Source organism: Nyctibius grandis, chromosome 3 (genome assembly GCF_013368605.1).
Source record: "Nyctibius grandis isolate bNycGra1 chromosome 3, bNycGra1.pri, whole genome shotgun sequence".
Taxonomy (NCBI): Eukaryota; Metazoa; Chordata; class Aves; order Nyctibiiformes; family Nyctibiidae; genus Nyctibius; species Nyctibius grandis.
Window position 1 is genome coordinate 13939918 of NC_090660.1, and position 21388 is coordinate 13961305.

Sequence of the window (21388 nt, forward strand, 5' to 3'; positions counted from 1 at the left end):
CCCTGTTTTTTCGGTGGGTTTTTTTGTGTGGTTGGTTTGGTTTGTGCGGTTTGGTTTTTTTCAGAAATGCCCGGCGCTGGGGCCTGAGGAAGCCCCGCACTGGGCTCTGCACGGACGACGTCCCGGTGCGTGTGCCAGGAGGGGGCAGCCGGTGCCGGGCGGGGCCGCACAGGGCCCCTGCGGCGGCGGCAGCTGCCTCCCGTGTAAAAACCGTTCTCCTCAGCGCAGCAGAGGGGGATCAGCGGGCGCCGCCGGAGGAGGCCGGTACCGGCGGTGCCCCGGGGGCGGCAGGAGGCCTGGCCACGTCCGGCCCGCCCGCCCGCTGCCGTTACCGCAGCAAAGGCGGCCGGCGCGCGGCGATGACCTCACACCGAGGCACCGGGGCGAGGCGGAAGTTCAGCGGGCGGGGAAGGGCCGGGCCGGGCTGCCCGTGGGCCGCCGCCGGAGCGGGGCGCCGAGCGCCATGAGCGGGGCTGGCCCCGCGTCCCCCAGCCGGAGCGGGGCGGCCCCGCTGCCCAGCGACAAGAAGCGGGAGGCGCTGGCGGCCGGGTCCCTGATTCAGCCCATCATAAAGGGTAAGGAGCGGGACCGGCGCGCTGCGGTGGCCGAGCCCGCTGTGTACGGCGCTGGCGGGAGGAGCGGGGCGGGGCGGGGGGGACACGCGTCTGGGCCCTTGCGGGGCTGCGGGGCGCTGCCGGGCCGGGGGGAAGCGCGTCCCTTGCGCGGGGCGGAGTGTGACTGCGGAGACGCGCCTGAGCCGTCTCCTCAGCCGCCCCCCAGCTCTCTGCGGCTCCGTGAGGTGTCCGTTGAATCACAGAACGGTTTGGGTCGGAAGGGGCCTTAAAGACCATCTAGTTCCAACCCCCCTGCCACAGGCAGGGACACTTTCCATTAGACCAGGTTGCTCAAAGCCCCATCCAGCCTGGCCTTGAAAGGTTCTGAGGCTTGAAGTCGGGCATCTGGGAGGCGTAACCAGCTTTCATCTCTTGGGAGGTTGAAACTCAGGTAGCTGCGTGGCTTTATTTTGGGAAGCTGGATCTTCCATGGAGTCCTTGCAACTGGCATTAAGTTTCCTGGGAAGCTCACAAAATCACGGAATGGTTGGGGTTGGAAGGGGCTCCTGGAGATCATCTAGTCCACCCCCATGCCAAAGCAGGTCCCCCTAGAGCAGGTTGCACAGAGTCACGTCCAGGCGGGTTTTGAATATCTCCAGAGAAGGAGACTCCACAACCTCCCTGGGCAGCCTGTTCCAGTGCTCTGTCACCCTCAAAGTAAAGAAGTTTTTCCTCATATTCAGATGGAACTTCCCATGTTTAAGTTTGTGCCCGTTGCCCCTTGTCCTGTCACTGGGCACCACTGAGAAGAGTCTGGCCCCATCCTCTTGACACCTGCCCTTAAGGTATTTGTAAGCATCAATGAGATCCCCCCTCAGTCTTTTTTTCTCCAGGCTAAACAGGCCCAGCTCCCTCAGCCTCTCCTCACAGGAGAGATGCTCCAGTCCTCTGATCATCTCTGTAGCTCTCCACTGGATTCTCTCCAGTAGTTCCTTATCTTTCTTGAACTGGGGGGCCCAGAACTGGACACAGAACTCCAGGTGTGGCCTCACTAGGGCAGTGCAGAGGGGGAGGATAACCTCCCTCAACCTGCTGGCCACACGCTTCCTAATGCACTCCAGGATACCATTGGCCTTGGCCACAAGGGCACATCGTTGGGTCATGGTGAGCTTGTTGTCCACCAGGACTCCCAGGTCCTCTGCAGAGCTGCTTTCCAGCACGTCAACCCCCAGCCTGTACTGGTGCATGGGGTTATTTCTCCCTAGGTGCAGGACCCTTCACTTGCCGTTGTTGAACTTCATGAGGTTCCTCTCCACCCAGCTCTCTAGCCTGTCCAGGTCTTGCTGAATGGCAGCACTGCCTTCTGGTGTATCAGCCACTCCTCCTGGTTTTGTGTCATCAGCTCCTACTTTTGTAAGACACCCATGTTTTGTCCTAGTTAATCTGTACATAGAAGTGTTTGAACTTGGAAGAGTTTTAGTCTATGCTTTATTTACCGCAATCATATCATTCCCCAGATTTGAAATAACCATTCTGCACTTATTTTTGGATGGGGTGGGATTCAGGTTGTTTAAGAAATACATGTGGATACAGTAGAGAGGGAGAGCTGCAAGGTAGCTCAAATAGCTGGGGGCAGGAGAAAAAGTAGGGCTCTTCCTTTAGATGGCAGTGCCAGTTCAGTATGGGTTTAAAGTGCCTGTTGGAACTACACTGTATGTTTCTTGAAATAGTCTTTATTTGCTATGCTCTCAGAGTGCTTTTAAATTTAGTGGGCTTTTTTTTTCCTGCATGACAGCCAAACCTATTTCTCATACATATTTATATTGCAAATACTCTTCTTCAAGAGTAGATTTCAAGTCTTTGGCCCTGGAATACAAGAAAATGCTAGGAGTTTTCCTTTGTAGTCTTGCTGCAGAAAACTCTCACATCTTAAGCTGCGAACCTCTGTTGAGCTGCAGCCTTTGGTTCTGCCCTGCGTCAATTTTTTTCCACCGTTTACAGTCAGATATGGAAGCTGTACTGAGGAGGAGCAGGATTGAAACAGAGGGTGCTGAGAGGCAGAGGAGAATGTTCACCCTCACAGAAAGGTGTCTGGCTCCTGGAATATTGACTCATTGCGTTTTATCTAAGTTGGCAGTTTGCTGAATAGATAGGATAGCCAGTAAATATTATTCTGGTGCTTTTTTGATTTTGTATGTCTTTGGTGAGCAGTCGTGCCTCTTGCATCGAGGTATGGTGTGCTGCCTTGTTTGTGTAGCCTAGTATGGAGTGTGAGAGAAAAACTAGAAATCTGACTTTCATTAATCTTCTAGATGTTGGAGAAATCTATTCAAGACTACTGGACCACAGACCGGTAATTCAGGGAGAAATACGTTACTTTGTTAAAGAATTTGAAGTAAGTATTTGTATATTACTGGGTGCTGTAACCTTCAGAGTCTGAGACTTTAAACAGTTTTAACATCTTTTTAGAGATTATAATATGGTTGTGATTTTCTTCAGAAACACTTGACATGTATTTCTTGTCCAAAACAACTAACAGATCTATAGTATATGTCTACATCTTTAGTAAGCAATGCAGTAATTTAGATCTTTTTATTTAAAACGTTTTGAAAGGGGCATAAATATTTTTCCTGCAAAAGACTGGCAGGAATATTGATGTAGGCAAAGGTTTTTAGGACTACATCATAGAGAAGTCTGGTTGGTTCAAGGAAACTATTGTTGGCTGGTATAGGTTTACATCTGGTTAAGAAACTGCTTTGTGCCTCAGCTGGATTCAGCATGGTTGTAATTTAATTTTTCTTTATTTTTTGCTCCATGAAAGAAAGTAATATTTCTGGAAGAGAAGAGCAACACTTTATACAAAGTAAGAAAATCATTAAAAATGGAATGAATGTTATCTGATTGGCTGGAAATAATGCTGAAGTACTGATTGAAGGTGTAAAAGTACACACAACTTTGCTTGGAAAGTATAAAACAGTTTCCACAAGATGGCAGCAGAAGTTTAGAAAAGTGTAATCTTGTGTCAACAAAAGGCTATTTCTGACTAGCTTTTAATTCTTAAAGAATGTGGGATTTAAAAATCTTTAAATTGGTCTTGAAAATGTAGTTACACCTCAAATTTCTAATGTGCAGAGATGATTTTAAAAAAATGACATTAAAATGTCTTTCCCCCCATTCTGCTTGGTTTAGCAGAATAAGTATGTGAACTAAACTCTCATGAGATGTGTATCGTATGGGCTTGAGAGTCCTAAGGAATGTTTTCTTTTCTTTGTGTTCCCTAAATAAGTTATAGGATACAGTAGTTTTACGTGGCTTTTCATAGGAAGGAAAATTTTAAACTCAATTACAAAACACTAACTCATATCTTTATAATTCCTATATTTCTCTCATTGTACCTGAAGCCTTGTTCTGTTTCTTGGACAAATTTCGTATATTCTTAGATCTTTTCTTGAAATGTGATTTCTGGTTTATACTTTTAAGGGGAAAATAGCAAAGCAGAGGATTATTTACATTTTTGCAACTTAGAATTTCTTCAAAAAATTACACTTGTTTCTAACTTTGAGATATCGGATACTTTCTGGTTGTAGCAGGACATGAGCTGCTTGTTTCAATGACAAGCATCTAGTGTGTAAAGAATGTAGATTTGCATTCAGGAAGTCTGGAACCTGTTTATTTAAGTGACTTTACTTGTCTGTGCTTCTATTTCTGAAATTTTAAAATGGGTATAGTGATGCAATTGCCCATTTCGTGTGGTGCAGTATTTTTTTATTATCTAGAGTTGCTTTATGATTAGCAGCTTTCAATGCAGGAATGCTTGTATGCAACTCTACTCATAACTCTGAAGAGGAGGGGGAAGGGGGCAGGCAGCAGCCTGGACCAGGTTTCAGAATCCTTTTCATTGTCTAAAGGAAAGTGCAGGTGAAATGCAGAGTGGGAGGAGTGCTGTGGCTTTGGAAAAATAGATTTTTTTTTTTAAATGTAAGCAATAAAGCAAGAGCTTGTTGTTCTTATAATTAATCATGATGAGCAGTGAGCCAGAAGAAGGGCTGCCTCTTTAGTCAGCTGTGTTATGTTATTTTTCAGTCTTGACTTCATTGCTTTACGTCAGTAAAAACAATTTTACTTGCATTGCTTTAACCCCATACCATGCCAAATCTAGAAGGTCAAACATCAAGTAAGTAAAATCACTGCTATGTTATTTCTCTGTAACAGCTGAGTTATAAAAAAATGCAGTGCTTTCAAGCTCTGTTTCTCTATGTTGTTTTTGTTATGCTGTAAATTATCAATACAAAACAACATAGTTTTCCACACAATGTTTTCACTAGTAAATACTAACTTTTCTCACAAGGACCAGAAGTGTCGTTCGAAGTATTCCTGTATTCTTGTGTGAAGAATGGAGCATTACTCTCTTTTTTTTTTTTCCACAAAACTAATTTTATCAGTTGTGCTGAATAAGTAGAGTAACACTTTAATAATGGTATAATCGGTGAGATAAAGCTATTAGTTTATCAACTGGGGAACCATCTTATTTTGGAAAGTAGAATTCCTTGTTAGCCACTTATTTTCTTTCAATTCTTCTGGCAGGAAAAACGTGGTCTCCGAGAACTACGAGTACTTGAAAACCTAAAGAACACGATCTTTGAAACAAATGAACACATTCTTCCTAAGTGTGAGGAGGCAATGCATGACAGTTTGAATGAAGCATTCAAGAGATGTAAGCACGTTGCTTCTTATTTCCCTTGTTGCATCATTTTGAGGAATAATTTAAATAGTTTGGATTCAAAATATGATTTGTAGAAAAACTACCATCCTTGGATAAATTTTCTGCCATTTATGTGCTTTGTTCTCATTTCTGTGAAATGTGAAAAGGGAAACGATGGGGACTTTTTTTATATTTATTGGTCCAGACAACAGCTTTTGCTAAGGTTACATTAAAGCGTTCTGTTGATTTAAGTAGAAGCTATTTCAGCTCAATCTTTTGCTGCTCACGTAGAAACAGGGTAGTACTCCATGTTGGCTAAAGCCATGGACAAAACTTCGTTTTTCTGGCTTGTTGCAAGCATGCTGTGGTGTGACCTTCAAGTTTCTTAATTTCCCCATGGGAGAGCATAATATTGCCCCCGCCCCATGATCTAAAACAAAACTTGCTGCTGTATAGCTATGAAATGTTCTATTATTATTATCTTTAGTCAAAAATAGGGTGGTAATAATAATTGTTGCATGCTAATCCTAGTTTTGTCGTTATAACCATCTAATACATTTTTTATCGCTCAGATTTTAAAAGAAAGTTTAACATTTATTGTACTAATTTTTCAGTATCTTTTTTCTTACTCATTCAGGAGGATAGCTTCTCAAAAAGATATCTCAAGGGAGTGTGGCTATATAGCTTTAGCTGCCAAATTTATGAAATTGAAACATGCCAGTGGGAGTTTTGTTATATTTTATGTATAGCATGTTGTATAAGTATTTAACTTCATATAACTTATTTATAAGGCATCTGGCAGAATAACAAATGGTACGTGATGCTATATGCATAAAACAATGGCAGGAAAATATTTGAAACTTAAAATTTAGTCATGCAAATAACACACATATTCTAACACCTTCTGAATGGAGGGGAGGATATTACTCCCTACTTTCTAACAGTCAGCTGTGCAATACATTATTAGTAGAATCACAGAATGGCCTAGGTGGAAAAGGACCTCTGGAGATCGTTTTGTCCAACCTCACTGTGCAAGCAGGGGCAGCTAGACCCAGTTGCCCAGGGCTGTGTCCATTTGGGTTTTGGATATCTCTGCAGATGGAGACTCTACAACCTCTCTGGGCAACCTATGCCAGTGTTTGACAACTCTCACTAGAAAAAAGCGTTTTCTTGGGTTCAGATGGAATCTTGTGTGTTTCAGTTTGTGCCCATTGCCTCTTGTCCTGGCAGTGACCACTATAGAGAAAAGTATGGCTCGCTCATCTTCATTCCCTTCAATCAGATATTTATTCACATTGATGAGATCCCTCCTGGGCCTTTTTTTCTCCAGGCTGAGCTCTCTCAGCCTCTCCTCATATGAAAGATACTCCAGACCCTAATCGTCTTTGTGGCCATGTGCTGGACTTGTTCCAGTAAGTCCATCTCTTTCACTTACTGGGGAGCCCAGAAGTGGACACACTACCACAGCTACGGCCTCACCAGCACTGAGCAGAGAGGAGGGATCACCTCTTTTGACCTGTTGGCAATGCTTTTCCTAATGCAGCCCAGGATGCTTGGCTGCCTTTTTTTTGTCTGCAAGGCTGTGTTGTTTGTCCTCAGTGTGTATTGCTGCCTGGGATTATTCCTTGCCAGATGCAGGACTTGTCATTTCCCTGTGTTGAATTTCATAAGATTCCTCTCAGCCCAATTCTCCAATTGCTCAAGGTCCCCCCGAATGGCAGCACAACCATATAATGTCAGCTACTCCTCCTGGTTTTGTATCCTCTGCAAACTTGCTGAGGGTGCACTGCTCCAGCATCTGGATCACTGATGAAGATGTTAAACAGTATTGGCCTCAGGGCTGACCCCTGGGGTAAACCACTAGTGACTTGCCTCCAACTTTCTGCTGTTGATCACAGACTCTACACTTGTCTGTTCAACCAGTTTTCAGTCCACCTCCCTGTCCACTTACCTAACCCATACTTTGTTAGCTTGTCTATGAGGATGTTATGGGAGACAGCATCAAAAGCCTTACTGAAGCTGAGGTAAACAACATTGCCCGCTTTCCCCTCATCTACCAAGCTAGTTGCTGCATTGTAAAAGACTATCAGGTTAGTTAAGGATGATTTCCCATTCATAAATTCATGCTGACTCCTCCCGATCACCTTCTTCTTCATGTGTTTGGAAATGCCTCCAGGAGGATTTTTTCCACCACCTTTCCCAGGATTAAGGTGGGCTGACAGGCCGGTAGTTCTCCGGATCTTCCTTCTTGCCCTTCTTGAAGATAGGAGTCCAGTCTTCAGGAACCTTTCCCGGTCGCAATGACCTTTCAAAGAGAGAGAGTGGCCTCGCGGTGACACCAGCCAGCTGCTTCAGCACTCGTGGACACAACCTGTCAGGCCATGTGGACGTATTTCCAGTTTGTTTAAGTGCTCTCTAACCTGGTCCTCCTCCACCGAGGGTAAGTCATCTTTGCTCCAGACTTTCCCTCTGGTCTCGGGGGCCTGGGATTCCTGAAGGCTGGTCTTTATAGTAAAGACTAAGGCAAAGAAGGCATTGAGTACCTTGGCCTTTTCCATGTTCTTTGTCACCAGCTCCCCTGCCCCTTTCAGCAGAGGGCCTACATTTTCTCTCATTTTTCTTTTGTTGTTTACAAACTTGTAGAATCCTTTGTTGTTCTTCGCATCCCTCACCAGATTCAACTCCAGATCAGCCTTGACTTTTCTAACTGTCTCTGCACTATCAGACAGCAACTCTATACTCCTCCTGGGTCACCTGCTCCTGCTTCCACCTCCTATACACTTCCTTTTTAAGTCTGAGTTCAGTTAGGAGCTCCTTGCTCATCCATACAGGCCTCCCACTGCCTTTGCTTGATTTTCTACTTGATGGGAAGGACCTTTCTTGAGCTTGCAGGTGGTGGTCCTTGAAAAGGTTGCTATGTTCCTTCTGTTACCATCATCCCAGACCCTTGATTTGCCTACCCTGTACCCAGCTTCCTTACTTTCTTTTTTTGAGGAATCACTCCCTCACCTGTCATTTCTAGTTTAAAGCTGTCCCTACCAGGTTGGCCAGCGTGTTGGCAAAGGTACTTTTGCCCTGTTTAGTCAGGTGGATCCCATCTCATGCAAGCAGTGTTGATGCTCAAAATGGGTCTCATGGTTATAGAAACCAAAACCTTGCTGCCAATACCAACCGTGCAACTAGCTGTTAATCCCAAAAATCCATCAAGTTCCCCTCACCAGGAAGGCTGAGGAGAACATTACCTGAACCCCAGTGCCTTTGACCACTGTCTCCAGATCCCTGTAGTCATTCCTCATATTTCTTAGGTCACCCCTGCGGTACTGCTGGTGTCTACATGGAAGAGCACCAGGGGTAATAGTCTGAGCCTCAGTAGCTTCCCTATGACATCCTGAACATGAGTTCCTGGCAAGCGGCAAACCTCCCTAGATGACAAAACATACAGACAGGTGAGGAGCCTCCATCACCTGCCGTAGGGAGTCTGCTACAACTGTCACTTGCCACTGTCTTCTAATGGTCCTGAGTGGCTCAGGCTCAGTCACCACCAGATGCTCCAATTCATGGTGCTCCCAGCTCCTCATCAGCTTTGAGGGCAGTGAACCTGTTCTGTAACTGAAAACCCTCAGGGGGGCAGGATCCTGCCTCCTGGTGTGAGAAGTCACCAGCTTTAAGAAGGTGATGATAAATAAGTAAGGTATTTCTTGATACTAGGATGTGCTAGTGGGAGAAATGACTGCTTTGGGGAAATCAGTATATTTAATTCTGCATTAATTGTTAAATAAGTTAGGAAAAAAACCTGCGTAGGAATACAGTTTGTGTTTCCATTGACAAGTTTTTCGAGGCTTAGTCTCATGAGAGAAGAGGCTGGCTCCAGCATAAAGATATTCTCCATGTAGATTGTTTATACTAAATCACTTTTTACATTTGATGGGGGGAAAAATAGAAAAAAAAAAAAACAAACAACTAAAACTTAGAGCTTGGTCACCTGTTTCTACTTACTGACTTGAGAGTTTTTTTGATGTCTTTTGGGGTGCTGAGTAGTGCACACTAGCTCGTCAGTGACACTAAGGAATATGGGCACAAGAGGACCTACCTGCTTTTCTCTTTTTGGCTTCTAGAGCACACAAGGCTTGAAGTCGGTGATCTGCCTACATTCGGTTATCAATGTAAAGCATCTTCTGCAAGTACTGACAAATCTTTTTCGTGCAGAGTTAAGTGACACAGTGGAATATAATCTTTGACTTGCAACAGCCTCATGTCTTTTAAATCCCTTTCAGGCGAGTTTCTCCTTGATTTAGAACAACAGACTGATCTACTGCCATTTGTTATTTCAGTGCAAACTGCCAACGATATGATCCATAGACTCCAAGAGAGGGAGCATGAAGAGAGGAAGGTAAGGATGGATGGATAGATTTTTATAATGTGACCTCAGTAAGAGTCTTGTGCTTCTACAGCAAGTCTACATGCCTTCAGTATAGCACACATCTTTCTATACTTTGTATACTTGCAGTAAAACTTTTTTTGTGGTGATTTCTGCACTTGTAAAATGCAAACTGCAGCAGCATATATGTTCTAGGACTGCAAAGTTAATGGATCGCTAGCTCTTCCTACAATCTCCTGATGTATGGAAACTGGCGGGTTTTTTTTATTTCCTTTTGCTTTATTTTCCTTCCTGGCTGAGACTATAATATTTGTCACATACAGGGAAAGCTTAAATATAAAAAAAAAATTATTTTCTGTGGAACAAAAAATACCTACTAACCTACCAGAATGGAAATGTAAATCTTTCCTAGTTAGCTGAGAACATTGACCATATTATATATATTGCTTGTTGAAAAGGAAGTGTGTTTTTCACTTGTGGATAGGTTATTTAATGAAGGGCTATATTATAGGAACATGCGAATCATTGGAATCTTTTCAGTTGGCTACACTTTGCTCATTTGAAATACATGTGCTCTGAATCTAAAATCTGGAAAATTATACAAGAAATTAGTTTCATGTTTTCCCATTACTCCTTCATGATTGTGCTCCTGTGTTATCTTTTTACTTGCAAAACGTTATTTATAATAATTCAGTTCAGAAAAACTGAAGACACTTCTGTGGCCATCACGCAGAACAGGCTGCACATTGATTTGTGTAAGCTGGTAGTCGTGTTTTTCTTTCCTTTTTGTAATCGATGAAGATGGGCAGTCCAGTTGCAGTTGAATACTGGTACTGTGCGAATAGCACGCTGCTGAACCCTGACAATGTTTGCTTGTGTCTAACACTAGTGTAGATATTGGTAGAGAAGTTAAATAGGAAATTCGTATAGTTCTGCTACTGTTTGTTTGAAGTAAAACTTTAATAAAAAAATGTATAACTTACAAAATGAACAATCACTTCATAAGAATGTTCACTATTCTTTTTTAAAATATTAGTTGTGTATTTCCACTCAATTTTTTTTATGTGCAGTGAAGCAATACTAATAGCTATTCAGGGTTTGTAGTGCTTTTTTAAGCTTGTATAATAAGACTTCGGCTTGAAACTTTCCAAATGTGAGTAACAACAGGTAGGTAACTTTTTAAAATTACAGGTAAAAGGTGTCACTGTAGTTCAGCTGCTTGAGGAGAAATTCCTTTTCCTTACTTTTCTTTCTGAAATCGTGTGTTCTGAAAAATAATGGGGTTTTGCTAAGATCTAGTGTCAAGTGATTAGTGTTAGAAGCCCTCAGTGAAATTAATTCAATTTCTGCTGAATAGAATGAATTTTAAGATTATTTGCTTTACTAATTATCTTTTTTTGCAGTTCCTTTCAGCTACTGATATCAGCCAAGTAACAAAAGGGAAATGATGTTGTCCTTACCACATTCTCGCTTAGGGTATGAAGTAATTTGTGATTACAGGAGTGTCATTGAAAGAGGCATTCATGGAATTCCCTGTCTCGTTGTGTAGTCTTCCCACCCAGATCAGTAATACGTAGTTAGTAGTTCAAGTTGTGGATTACTTTAAGCTTGTGGGAGAAACTAGAGAAGACTTCAAGAAATTTTGTAAACCTGTTTTTGTGTATTATATTCTTATTTTTTTCTTTATTGTAAATATTTTTATGTAGAAGAGTACAGGCTTATAGTGGAAGCTACCTAACACTTCCCATTAATGGTCTTACCTCTTAATTGCTTGTAGCATGAACTAGTATGGTAACATTTCTCAAAGCCTGTGTCTCCCTCAAACAGCAGGCTTTTTGGTTTGTTTTTTTTTTTATGTGTTTCTGGGGGTTTTTTTGTCTCTTTTAATTTCAGCAAAAATAGCCCAAGTAATACTAAAAGCAAAGTTTACTGAAAAATTTGATGTTTTTACAAATGTTAGTTTTCTGCATAACCAGTGACAGTAAGACAAGGATAGAAATAAATACAACCAACTCATGTGAGACAGTACTGTGTACAAGAAGGCTTCACTATCTTTCAAGGTCAAGCAGTATGCACTATTGAGTGAAAAAATGGTTTCATAATCAGATTAGATTTTTTCCGAATAACTAATGTCTGAACTTAGGTGTTGATATAAAAGAAATATGAGACATCACTGCCAAAATATGTAAATTTGCTAACACACCAAAAGGAATTCCCAGAACAGGAATTAATAAGGCAGCAACTATGTTTGTAATTTACTCAAACTTTAGTTTATATCTAAACCAAATTATGAAACTTTAACTCAAAGCTATTTTCAAATTTTTATATGAATGTGAAAACTGAAAATCTTCCAAATTTAGTCATGTCTAAATATCTTAATGAAAAATTACTCATGAAAGTAGTAGGCACTGTTACAAATGTAGAACAGATTCTAAGCTTAGTATGAGTTTCCCAAACCCTTGTATTTATAAAGTTATACTGAAAGACAGAAATTGAGGACAAGTATTCAAGTTACATGTGAAAAGTGAAGTTTAACAGCTTGCTATGGCTTATGTTCTGCTGGGTGAGTCGAGGAACATCTAGCAGAACAGCTGAAATACTGTTTGGAGAAAAGGAATTGCTGAAAGAGTGGATAACCAGCAATCAAAAACAGGACAAAGCTGTATCAGTGTGGTCTGGAGCTGGAACCTTTAGAGGAGGATAGAGCTGGAGTTCTAAGAGTGTTTGGGGGTGAGATAGTTCTCTGATTAAACAAACAAACAAACAAATTATCCGAATTTTGCCAAATTAACAGCCATGGAGAAATACCATTTGTACTGCCTTGTAGATCTTTTCAGGTGGGGTAGATGATAGTAAGTGCCAGTCAGTAACACAGAGAGTAAAAGCCTGAAGCATAACATACTGTTGCTGACAGTTAAACGATCTTTTGGTTCAAATAGAAGTCTACAGCATGGTGGGAGAAGTTGGATTGTCTAATGCTTAAAACATTACAATTTATAGCTAATGATTGAGAGTCTCTTTTTTTGGTTCCCGGCTAAATATGGTACCGGTACCAGACGGTATCGTGAATTACCTAAGGCTTCCTCTTGGCTCAGGTACATCTGTCTGCATGCTTTAGTTCATACGGCAATTTTCACATGTTCAAAGGTCATGAGGTTTTACCTAAGAACAAAATGTGTTGTTCTGAAGCCTGAACGTGATATCATAATATTGGCATCTCTTGTTATCATGCACTGGTATATTTATACAATTAAATACCAAAGCAATTTCATCAAAACTTCTTGACTGGAAGAGGAACTTCCACTGAAAGTGGGACTTTGTTTTCTGCGATGGCTATGCTGGGGTTGCTAGGTGCTGTTTTCTAATTTATAATTAAGTCTGACTTAAGGGGCAGTTTAGACTATAGTTATTTTAGAGATTTTTGTTTGCTTTAGAAGCCATTTTAAATGACAAAGGGTAGGAATTAAAATTACGCTATACTCTGAAAAGCTGTTCTATGAAAGTACACTGATTTTCGTGTTTGTATGTGCTGTTCTTTGTGGTATTTTGTTAGTTTACAAGTTTTAGTTTCTCCAGTTGGCAGCCCTGGAAACAAGAATGAAACATAAAAATCAAGGTGTCTGTTTCTGGGTTTGGAATCATTACTAGCAATCCAAAATTTGTAATTAGAAATTTTCAGCAATTTAGGAGTTCTGTAAATCTTTATTTCATTTTAAGTGTTTTGCTGACTGTGCATGGGTCAGAATTTATTACAATTTATCTTTTACATAGTTGAGTTGGTCTTGCAAAGTTACAAGTTTAAAAGTAATAAAAATTAACACTGAATTACTGTTCTTCCAAATACTTTTTCTTTTAAAGGAGAAAAAGGGATTACTTTCTCATGCAACTGTACCTGCATTTTCAAACATGCAGGCATTATTTCCTTCTTTATGACAGTAAAAAATATGAATTTTAACAGATCAGAAGTTATTTATTACTATTACAAGTGCTTTCTGGACTTCAGGAAAACCCATTCTTCTACCTTCCTGAAATATGAATATGTATTTATTATACATTTGTGTTCTGTGATAAGACAGAAGTGCTTTCTAACTGAGCATCAGTATGCAAAGGCAATTTCGAGTTCTTAGTCTCTTAATATGTCATCTGTCACCTGCAGGGGCCCAGCTACTGAAGGTCTTTGAATTATTGTTTGACTTGGAAGTTAATATATTTGACATGAGTCATTGACTGGATGAATTCAGATTTATAAATATATGTATGTATATATAGAAATGACAGTGTTACTCTTTTCAGTCTACACAATAACCAAGCAGATAAATGGTGTCTGTTCCTTTGAAACAACTGGCTAAAAAAGCATGTAAGAATAATAAACTGTTTTAATGTTCAGGATAGTTATTGGCATCAGTTATCTAGAACTTAATTATTCAATGTATAAGGAACTGGAAGTAGGTCTTCACCATCAGGGTAGATGCCGTAAGCGAAAGGTTCTAAGTTCTGTCTTTTCACTTGCCCTGGGAATACATCAGGTTAGGGTAACTGTAGAGATTGATCCCAGAATATTCTGTAGCTCTGTAATACCAAGACTGTCTTGTGAGTTGGGATATGTGAATTAGATTTTCTTTAGTAAAAGATATTTATCATATATCTTTAACATCTCAAAACATGGCCTACTCCACATATGGCTGGCTTTTTTACCTTGTATGTAAAGGTAACAATTTTGGAGGACCAAAATTCATTCAAAATATATTCACCAAAATATATTCTCCAGAATATATTTTATCTATTAGGAATGATTTTTTTTAAAAAAAAAACCTAAACCACTGACACATGGTAACATGTTTGAGGTTGCTCAGAATGCTGTTAAACCTTTCCTGAATGCAAAATTTCTGAGAACGTGCGAAATCTGGAGTGTAAATTATTAACAATTATATTCATGATAGCTTGTTTTTAACTTCTAAAAGAATTATTGGAGTTTTGTGTATATCTGCATCACTGAGGTGATACAGATCTCTAGAGATTGATCATTCTTCTTACTGTTGTCATATTTGTGTCAGCAAGCTGGGAGAGATACCTAGAGCCTTAACTTTTTGTTTCAATTTTTAGTTCATATTTAGCCAGAGAAGGTATGTATTTCAAAGATTGCTCCTCTTAAATGATATTCGCATGCTCTTTTCTACTCAGCATGAGTTTAAATGTGCAATGAATTACTGCTTCATAACTAAGGATCCTGACGCTTAAGGTAGCAGCACCAATTTGTATTGATATTTAAATTGATTGAGGTTATTTCTTGAGTTTTAAGTAGTCAGGCTTTAAGGAGTGAGCAATGTAATATGACGTTGGAAAGCTTCCTAAATAACAAATTGATGGAAAATAACCTGAAGTTCTGTTATGTTAAAGTGAAGATGTTTTCATCACCTTTGCGAAAGCCCCCTAGAAATTAATTTGTCAGGCACACTATCAAATTCTATGTGTATTGTTTTCTGGAAAACAAACTTTTTGCAAATCTGTAAATTTGGAAATTATTACTTGATAGTATAAAATACACTCAGTATTGTCTCTACAGATATACATAATTATGTTGACTTTTGGAAACTGCTTTTTGAGAGTGACTTTTGACTTAACCAAAACAAATCCATGCCAAGATGTCTATACATCTTGAAAAACTTTGTATTTTAAGGATTTTTCATGGCTGCCAATGGCATATTTAACAAGAGAGATTATTTAATCTACCTATATGGACCTCTATGCTTTCTAGCTGTGCTACAGCTACAACTACAGTTAGGGCACAATATTTTCTTGCATAGTGTTTTGATTTAATGAGTTTTTCCTCCTGTGTGTTATGGTCACTTGAATAAAGCAGTGAGGTTAATAGCACTGGATATGAAGAGAATGTGGTAGGAGTGGAGAGCATTGTGGTAAGAAAGCACAATATAGGGCAAACCTGAAGGATACTTGTATAGCTACAGTGTCAAAGTCATCTTTCTGTGCTGAGAAACTGAATCTTTTGTTGGCTGGAGCGCTAGGTGTCCATGTCCTGCGTGGGACCCTGGATTCTCAAGAGACTATTCAGTGATGTTCTGCCATGGTAGCAGCTGTTACGAGACAGTGGAGAAGGCTTGGATGAGGGAAGCCTTTTAGTACCTTAGCGCCAAGGATGGTGTCGGTTGCAGCTTGGGTCTTGCAGTTGGATGAGGGCGTTGGAGGAACCTGTCTTTGGTCAGTATTTCTCTCTCATATTGTTCTGTGATGCCTAACGAGACTGAAGTGCCCCTTGAAGCTTATCCCACAGCTGTAGCATTCATAGGTCTCTCCTGCGTGGATTTTCTAACTTCTAATAAGAAGTAGTTTACACTGCAAGCTTATGTGCTTTGGTTGAAAGATCTGTATCCTAAGGCACGCATCCATTAAGAATCACACTTTGTTATTTTTGCTGTTCACACAGCTATTTGTCTGGCAGGAATAGGAATATTGGTTTCAAGATTATGACTGTCTCGCACACACAAACATGCCCACTCAGCAGCCGTCAGTGTTAATGATCTGGAAGTGCTGCTGAGAACGGTTGGGTTTGAATTTGTTTTATGAGAAGGTGAGCTGCAGCGCCCAAGGGGTGCACAGAGCTTCTACAGTGGGGTTTTCCAAATCGTTACCAGGGTGGGAGAGTGAAAACAGTATTCAAGCCCTTGTGCCTTTTAGTTGGTGTTTCTTGCCATTCTTGCTTGCTTGCTCTAGTATATCTTAATTTTATTTTTCTGTTTTCTAAAGTGTTTATTCATATCTGCAACTTTTTGCTTTGTTAAAGGTATGAATTCCAATTATATGGAGTTACTTTATTTCCAATATAAATCTTACTCTATAAAATTAGTTACTATTTCAGTAGAATGCTGCTTGCCTTTATATATTTAAAGAATAAGCACTTACAGCAATTGCTTCTCAGTACTCAACTGTTTAAATTTTTATTTAGGCGTAGATTAGGTAATGCGCGTAGCCTGGCTGCTAATATCCCTTTATTTCACAGTGTCACTTCTCTTGAAGAGCAAGCTAAAGATTGAATGAGCAGGGGAAGGCAAGAGGTTTGTTGGGAGAAGAAAGGAGTTAGACCGTGGATTTTTTGATAAACTAAACTTAGCTATCTCATGTTCTATAAATGTCTTCATTTGTTTTACCAGGTAAATCATTGTATATCCTTGGGTAGAAATGGTGCAGTGGAAAACGAAAATAGCAAGCAGCAACATGAGTTTCATGTTCCTTGCAAACTATTCATGTTGTGAGGAGCATGGGTTGGTCCAGCTGAAGTGTGGTTTTGGTAGGTGCTGTGTAATCCTGTCAGTAAGCTTGCGATGCACTGACAGTTCCAAAACCTGTTGAATATGAAGTAGTGTACGGATCAAACTCGTAGTGTACACTAGTCTGTTTTGTTCGTAGCTGATATTGCATCTGTTGCAAACAAAATGGATCTTGGCATAATGTTGTTACAATGTATATAAAATGCTGCATGGCAAAAATGGTTTATTTAACCCACAATGGGTGATCTTAAGTGTGTTGAAGAATACATAAATGGGTTCCCATTGCCTTTAGTTGACAAAAATGACAGCTGTCTATTGAAGCTGTATCATAGTATTTATTCCTACACAGAAGTACATAAAAATAATCATAGCTAGTATGTTAAAAAGGAGAAGAAAAGAAAATAAAAGAAGGATGAATCCTCTCTTTTGCTGAGAGACTGAGCAAATGTAAGAACGACTGCCTAGATTTATTGTGACTTCAGCATTTATAATACAGGGAGGCCAGACTGTTAATACTTCCTGCAAGCAATCCACAGAAGTACGTCTCATTTGGACATGCATGTTGGATGTGTGTATGATCTCTCTTTCTAGATAGCTAGACTTATGGGGTTTTGGGGTTTTTTTTCAAGATAAGAGAGTGAAAGGAATCAGACTTACCAGAAGCCAAGCAGTATGAAAGTATAAGGGGAAAAATATCTTATTTATAAAGGAAGACATTAATCACCGTGAGAGCTAGCTGGCTAAAGCAGCAACCCGAACTGCCAGTTTAGAAACATTGAATATCCGTGTTATTATATTCTATTTCACTCTTTCCTTTTTGTGTTAGAGACTTTTCATCAAAACTAGTATCTGATGACTATGCTGAAGATAAGCATTGTGGTAAAATAGAAATGTGGTTTGTTTCTAGTTTTAAAAATGTATTCAAGTATGTAAAAAATACTTTTGTTTCAACAAATGAGGCTTTCAAGGGGAAAGTAGCAAATGTCAAGAAAAGAGGAGCAATATGTTGAAGGGTTGGCTGACATGTAATTTATACATGTTTTATTAACCATCATAATTTGTTGTGAAACATAGAAGCATTCTATTTACACGTATTTGACATAAAACCTGAAACGTTGACTTGACTGTTGAAGTGGATCCTTTAAGCTCTAGTAGTGCATGTATATCTAAATAATCGAGATACATCACTCTCTAAAATTTTATTTTGTCTAATGTTCACAAATATGCAATATAGTGGGCCTAGTATTTTCCTCGTAAACCAGCTGTAGTAAGGCTTGCAGTGCATTTTTTTTGTCTGTATCATATATAATACAGACCTGCCTGTGCTTGCTGGACTAGACGCAGATTCTTGGTTCTTCAAGACCACTTAATCGCAGATTAGATGCATTTTATTTAAATTATTTCTCTTTTGGTTACTTTCAGAACAGTGGACTCCCTGAGTCTGTTTGTGTCAATAGACAACTTCTTTCTGTGTGAACACAAAAAATGAAGGGGGAAAAAAAAAGAGAGAAAAATAAAAAGCAGCGCTCATTTACTGATTCTTTTTTTCCTAACTAAGGGGCTAAAAGCACCGAATACCATGCTCCCAAAATCAAAAGTTCATTCTAAAAGAAAATCTTTGTGGGATAATACAGATTTATATCAGCTGCTTACAGTACTTGAACATTGTCAGTAATCAGAGGAGCAAATAATGTAGCAAGTATGATCTTTAGGAAGTAACAGATGCGAACTATGCAAACTAGTAACTTTGAAGTGTCTTTTGTTTTATTTATTTAATTACTTTTCACCAGGCTGTAGCACAGAAAAGCTACTGTTGCTAATGCTATCGTCTTAATAGTATCGTAGTAGACATTTTACCATTAGTTTTGGATTGACTGTACTTTATAAAAATAAATGTTTTCTTTTTAGTTTCACCTTTTCATATGTTTTCTTGCTAGTTTCACTTTCCTCTACTGAAGTAAAACCCCAGTTTCTCCAATACTCTTAACATTATGTAGATCTCATTAAACCCTCTATTTTAATCTGGAAATGATTGTTAAAACTTGTCATCTTCCTCCTCTCAGCTTCAGGCGGACAAGCTGATGGCTCATGAAGAGAAGCGCATAGCCGACTGGGAAGAATTCATGAAAGAACAACAAAACAAACGAGCAGAGGTGGACGAAGAGCACAGAAAAGCTGTGGAGCGCCTCAAAGAGCAATATTCTGAGATGGAGAAGGAACTGGACAAATATGTTTCTTTTTAAGACCTTTCTTTTTTAATAATGCTGTGTTTGTGCCAATACTCAGTTGCTCTGACTTAAATTGAGACGCTTTTGGAAAGCTGAAACACATAAGAAAAAGAGAATTTCCTCTACAGGTTTGGTACAGGAAGAAAAGGTTTGCATACTTTCAACTTAAGTGCCTATCTCTGCTTGTTTGTTTAGGGCACGTAGAATGCCAGTATTCCTTCATTTTTTGGAAAGAGGAACTGGAAATTACATTTTGTGACTACATCAGCTCAGGGAGTTGCAAACTGGAATTCTCTCCCATCATATCGTTTGGGAATACAGATACTAATGTAATACCAACTATCCCAGTGTGCAGCCACAGCCCTTTCTCAAACAGTAGGTGTAATATGTTCCAGCCATAGTTAGCTGAGAATTCACTGGGAAAACTGTAAATCCCGTTCACAGATTTCAGGAAAACCAACTTGTTTTACGGAATACTTTACTTGGAAGCTTTAGCAATGAAAGATCTCAACAGAGTTTTAAATCCAGTTGCAATTCCAACTTTTGGATTGTATGCTCAGTATTATGAAGTAGAGCTGAGATTTAAATGGGTTTTGCTAACATAAAATGGCTAAGTGAGCTTGGACAACAATTTCTTTTCTCTCCCTGTAAATGTCTCAGGCCTCTTTTTAAGCTTTACTGTTCTAAGCAAAGCCAAAACAAGCTCAAAAGTAATCATGAGAAGCATATCAGTCTTTGTATTAGCTTTGTAGCTAGTACAGTATTTACCTTAAGTATTTGACATGCTGTTGGTTTACTTAGGATAAGCTTGTCAGAATTTTATAAAGCAGTTGAGGAAAGATTTTTATTTCTTTATCAGCATAACAAATGAGCAGATTAGTGGTAAAATGCCTGTAGTACTGATCTGCTTTCTTACTAACTGTTACTCTTACGGGGTGTGTGAAGCTCCTGTATTGCTTTCTTTTATTTAAAACTTGCAGTTAACAGCAGTGTAACTGAAGAAGTTAATCAGTTCATTAACCAAGCAAAATGAGACATAGTACCTTAATGAAATTTGTTGCAAGCTAACTGTTAGTACAGGAAATATCTTTCCATAATTTAGCTGGTGTCCAATATAGAATGGAAACAGGTAAAAATAAACAGAATTTATCCTTTACCTGTATTGCAACAGTAATATGCCAACAATGGTTGCTTGTGTAAGTTTATGGCTTGGTGTCAAGGCTCCATTCCTGGCAACATGTTGATAGTGTGATTAAAGTTAGTAGAGGAGATGGAATAAGTATTTGAGATTTCTTTCAATAACACTGAATTCCTGCCAAAGCTGCTCTGCCCGCTACTGTAGGCCCAACAGCTTCATCAATCATCATTGTGTATCTGGACTGAAAAGAGGACTTGCCGACACTGGGGCACTCTGGAATGTTGTTAATTCTGTGTTGTGGATGGAAAAAACTTGGATGTCTCAAAAGTATCCCACACATGAAAAATAGGAAATCCTCTTTTAGAACAACCCCTTTTTGAATGGAAGGTGACCTCTCTTAATATTTTTCAGCTTATGTACCCATGATGAATGTTGTAACTGAGCTCAGACTTTCATTTAAAAAGAGAAAGTTAGGTCTTGCTTGTCATTAGAGTTGGGTGTGGAATAGTTTTGATTGTTTTGAGCACAGACTGGAAATGTCTTCTCTCTTACCAGATTATTTGATGTATATGTGCTCAAAGCCCAAATATCTTTATAACAAAATGCATTTAACTGCATATTGAATTAATTTTTATTTTTGCACTGATAATTTTTATTAAGATTCAGATATCTAATTAACTGTGCACTGGAGCTGTAGATTTTAGTATTTTATCAATTTGAGGGCTCTTAAGCAATGATACAAGTGTTGCAATTTGGATATTCACTGGAAAATAAAGCGGTGTTTCCAAAATCTTCTGGGATGTGTGCACCTGATTCTTTGAAAGCTTCTAAATACTAACCCCAAGAATGTGTTCCTCTTTTAGAATGATACAGGTATTTTTATGCTGAAGACCATTTGAAAACACTTTTCTTCATGGTCTACATCTGCCTATTGGCCCACTCTTATTCATTGTGGGCACTACCTGAAAACTATCCGTTGCTGAATTATTTTATTCAGTAACTTTCACTTTTTTAATATATGATACACTGTAGGTTTTAGGGTGCTTGGAAATGCTTAACTGTCTTTGAGGCAACTTGCCAGCATTTACAGGAAAACCTATTTTTT

General features: G+C 39.6%; 1 protein-coding gene across 2 annotated transcripts; it reads left to right on the forward strand.

Annotated features, from left to right (window-relative positions):
• Positions 1–413: 413 nt before the first annotated feature.
• On the forward strand, positions 414–21078 carry BLOC1S5 (biogenesis of lysosomal organelles complex 1 subunit 5). 2 transcript variants are annotated; one of them, XM_068396473.1, is made up of 6 exons: positions 414–575; positions 2867–2949; positions 3376–3417; positions 5139–5268; positions 9588–9646; positions 18981–21078. In XM_068396473.1, exons 1-6 carry the CDS (start codon positions 464–466, stop codon positions 19158–19160), a joined length of 606 nt encoding a protein of 201 aa, XP_068252574.1. In that variant the 5' UTR covers positions 414–463; the 3' UTR covers positions 19161–21078. The 2 variants fall into 2 exon arrangements, with proteins under 2 accessions (XP_068252574.1, XP_068252575.1); XM_068396474.1 differs by lacking the exon at positions 3376–3417.
• Positions 21079–21388: the final 310 nt, after the last annotated feature.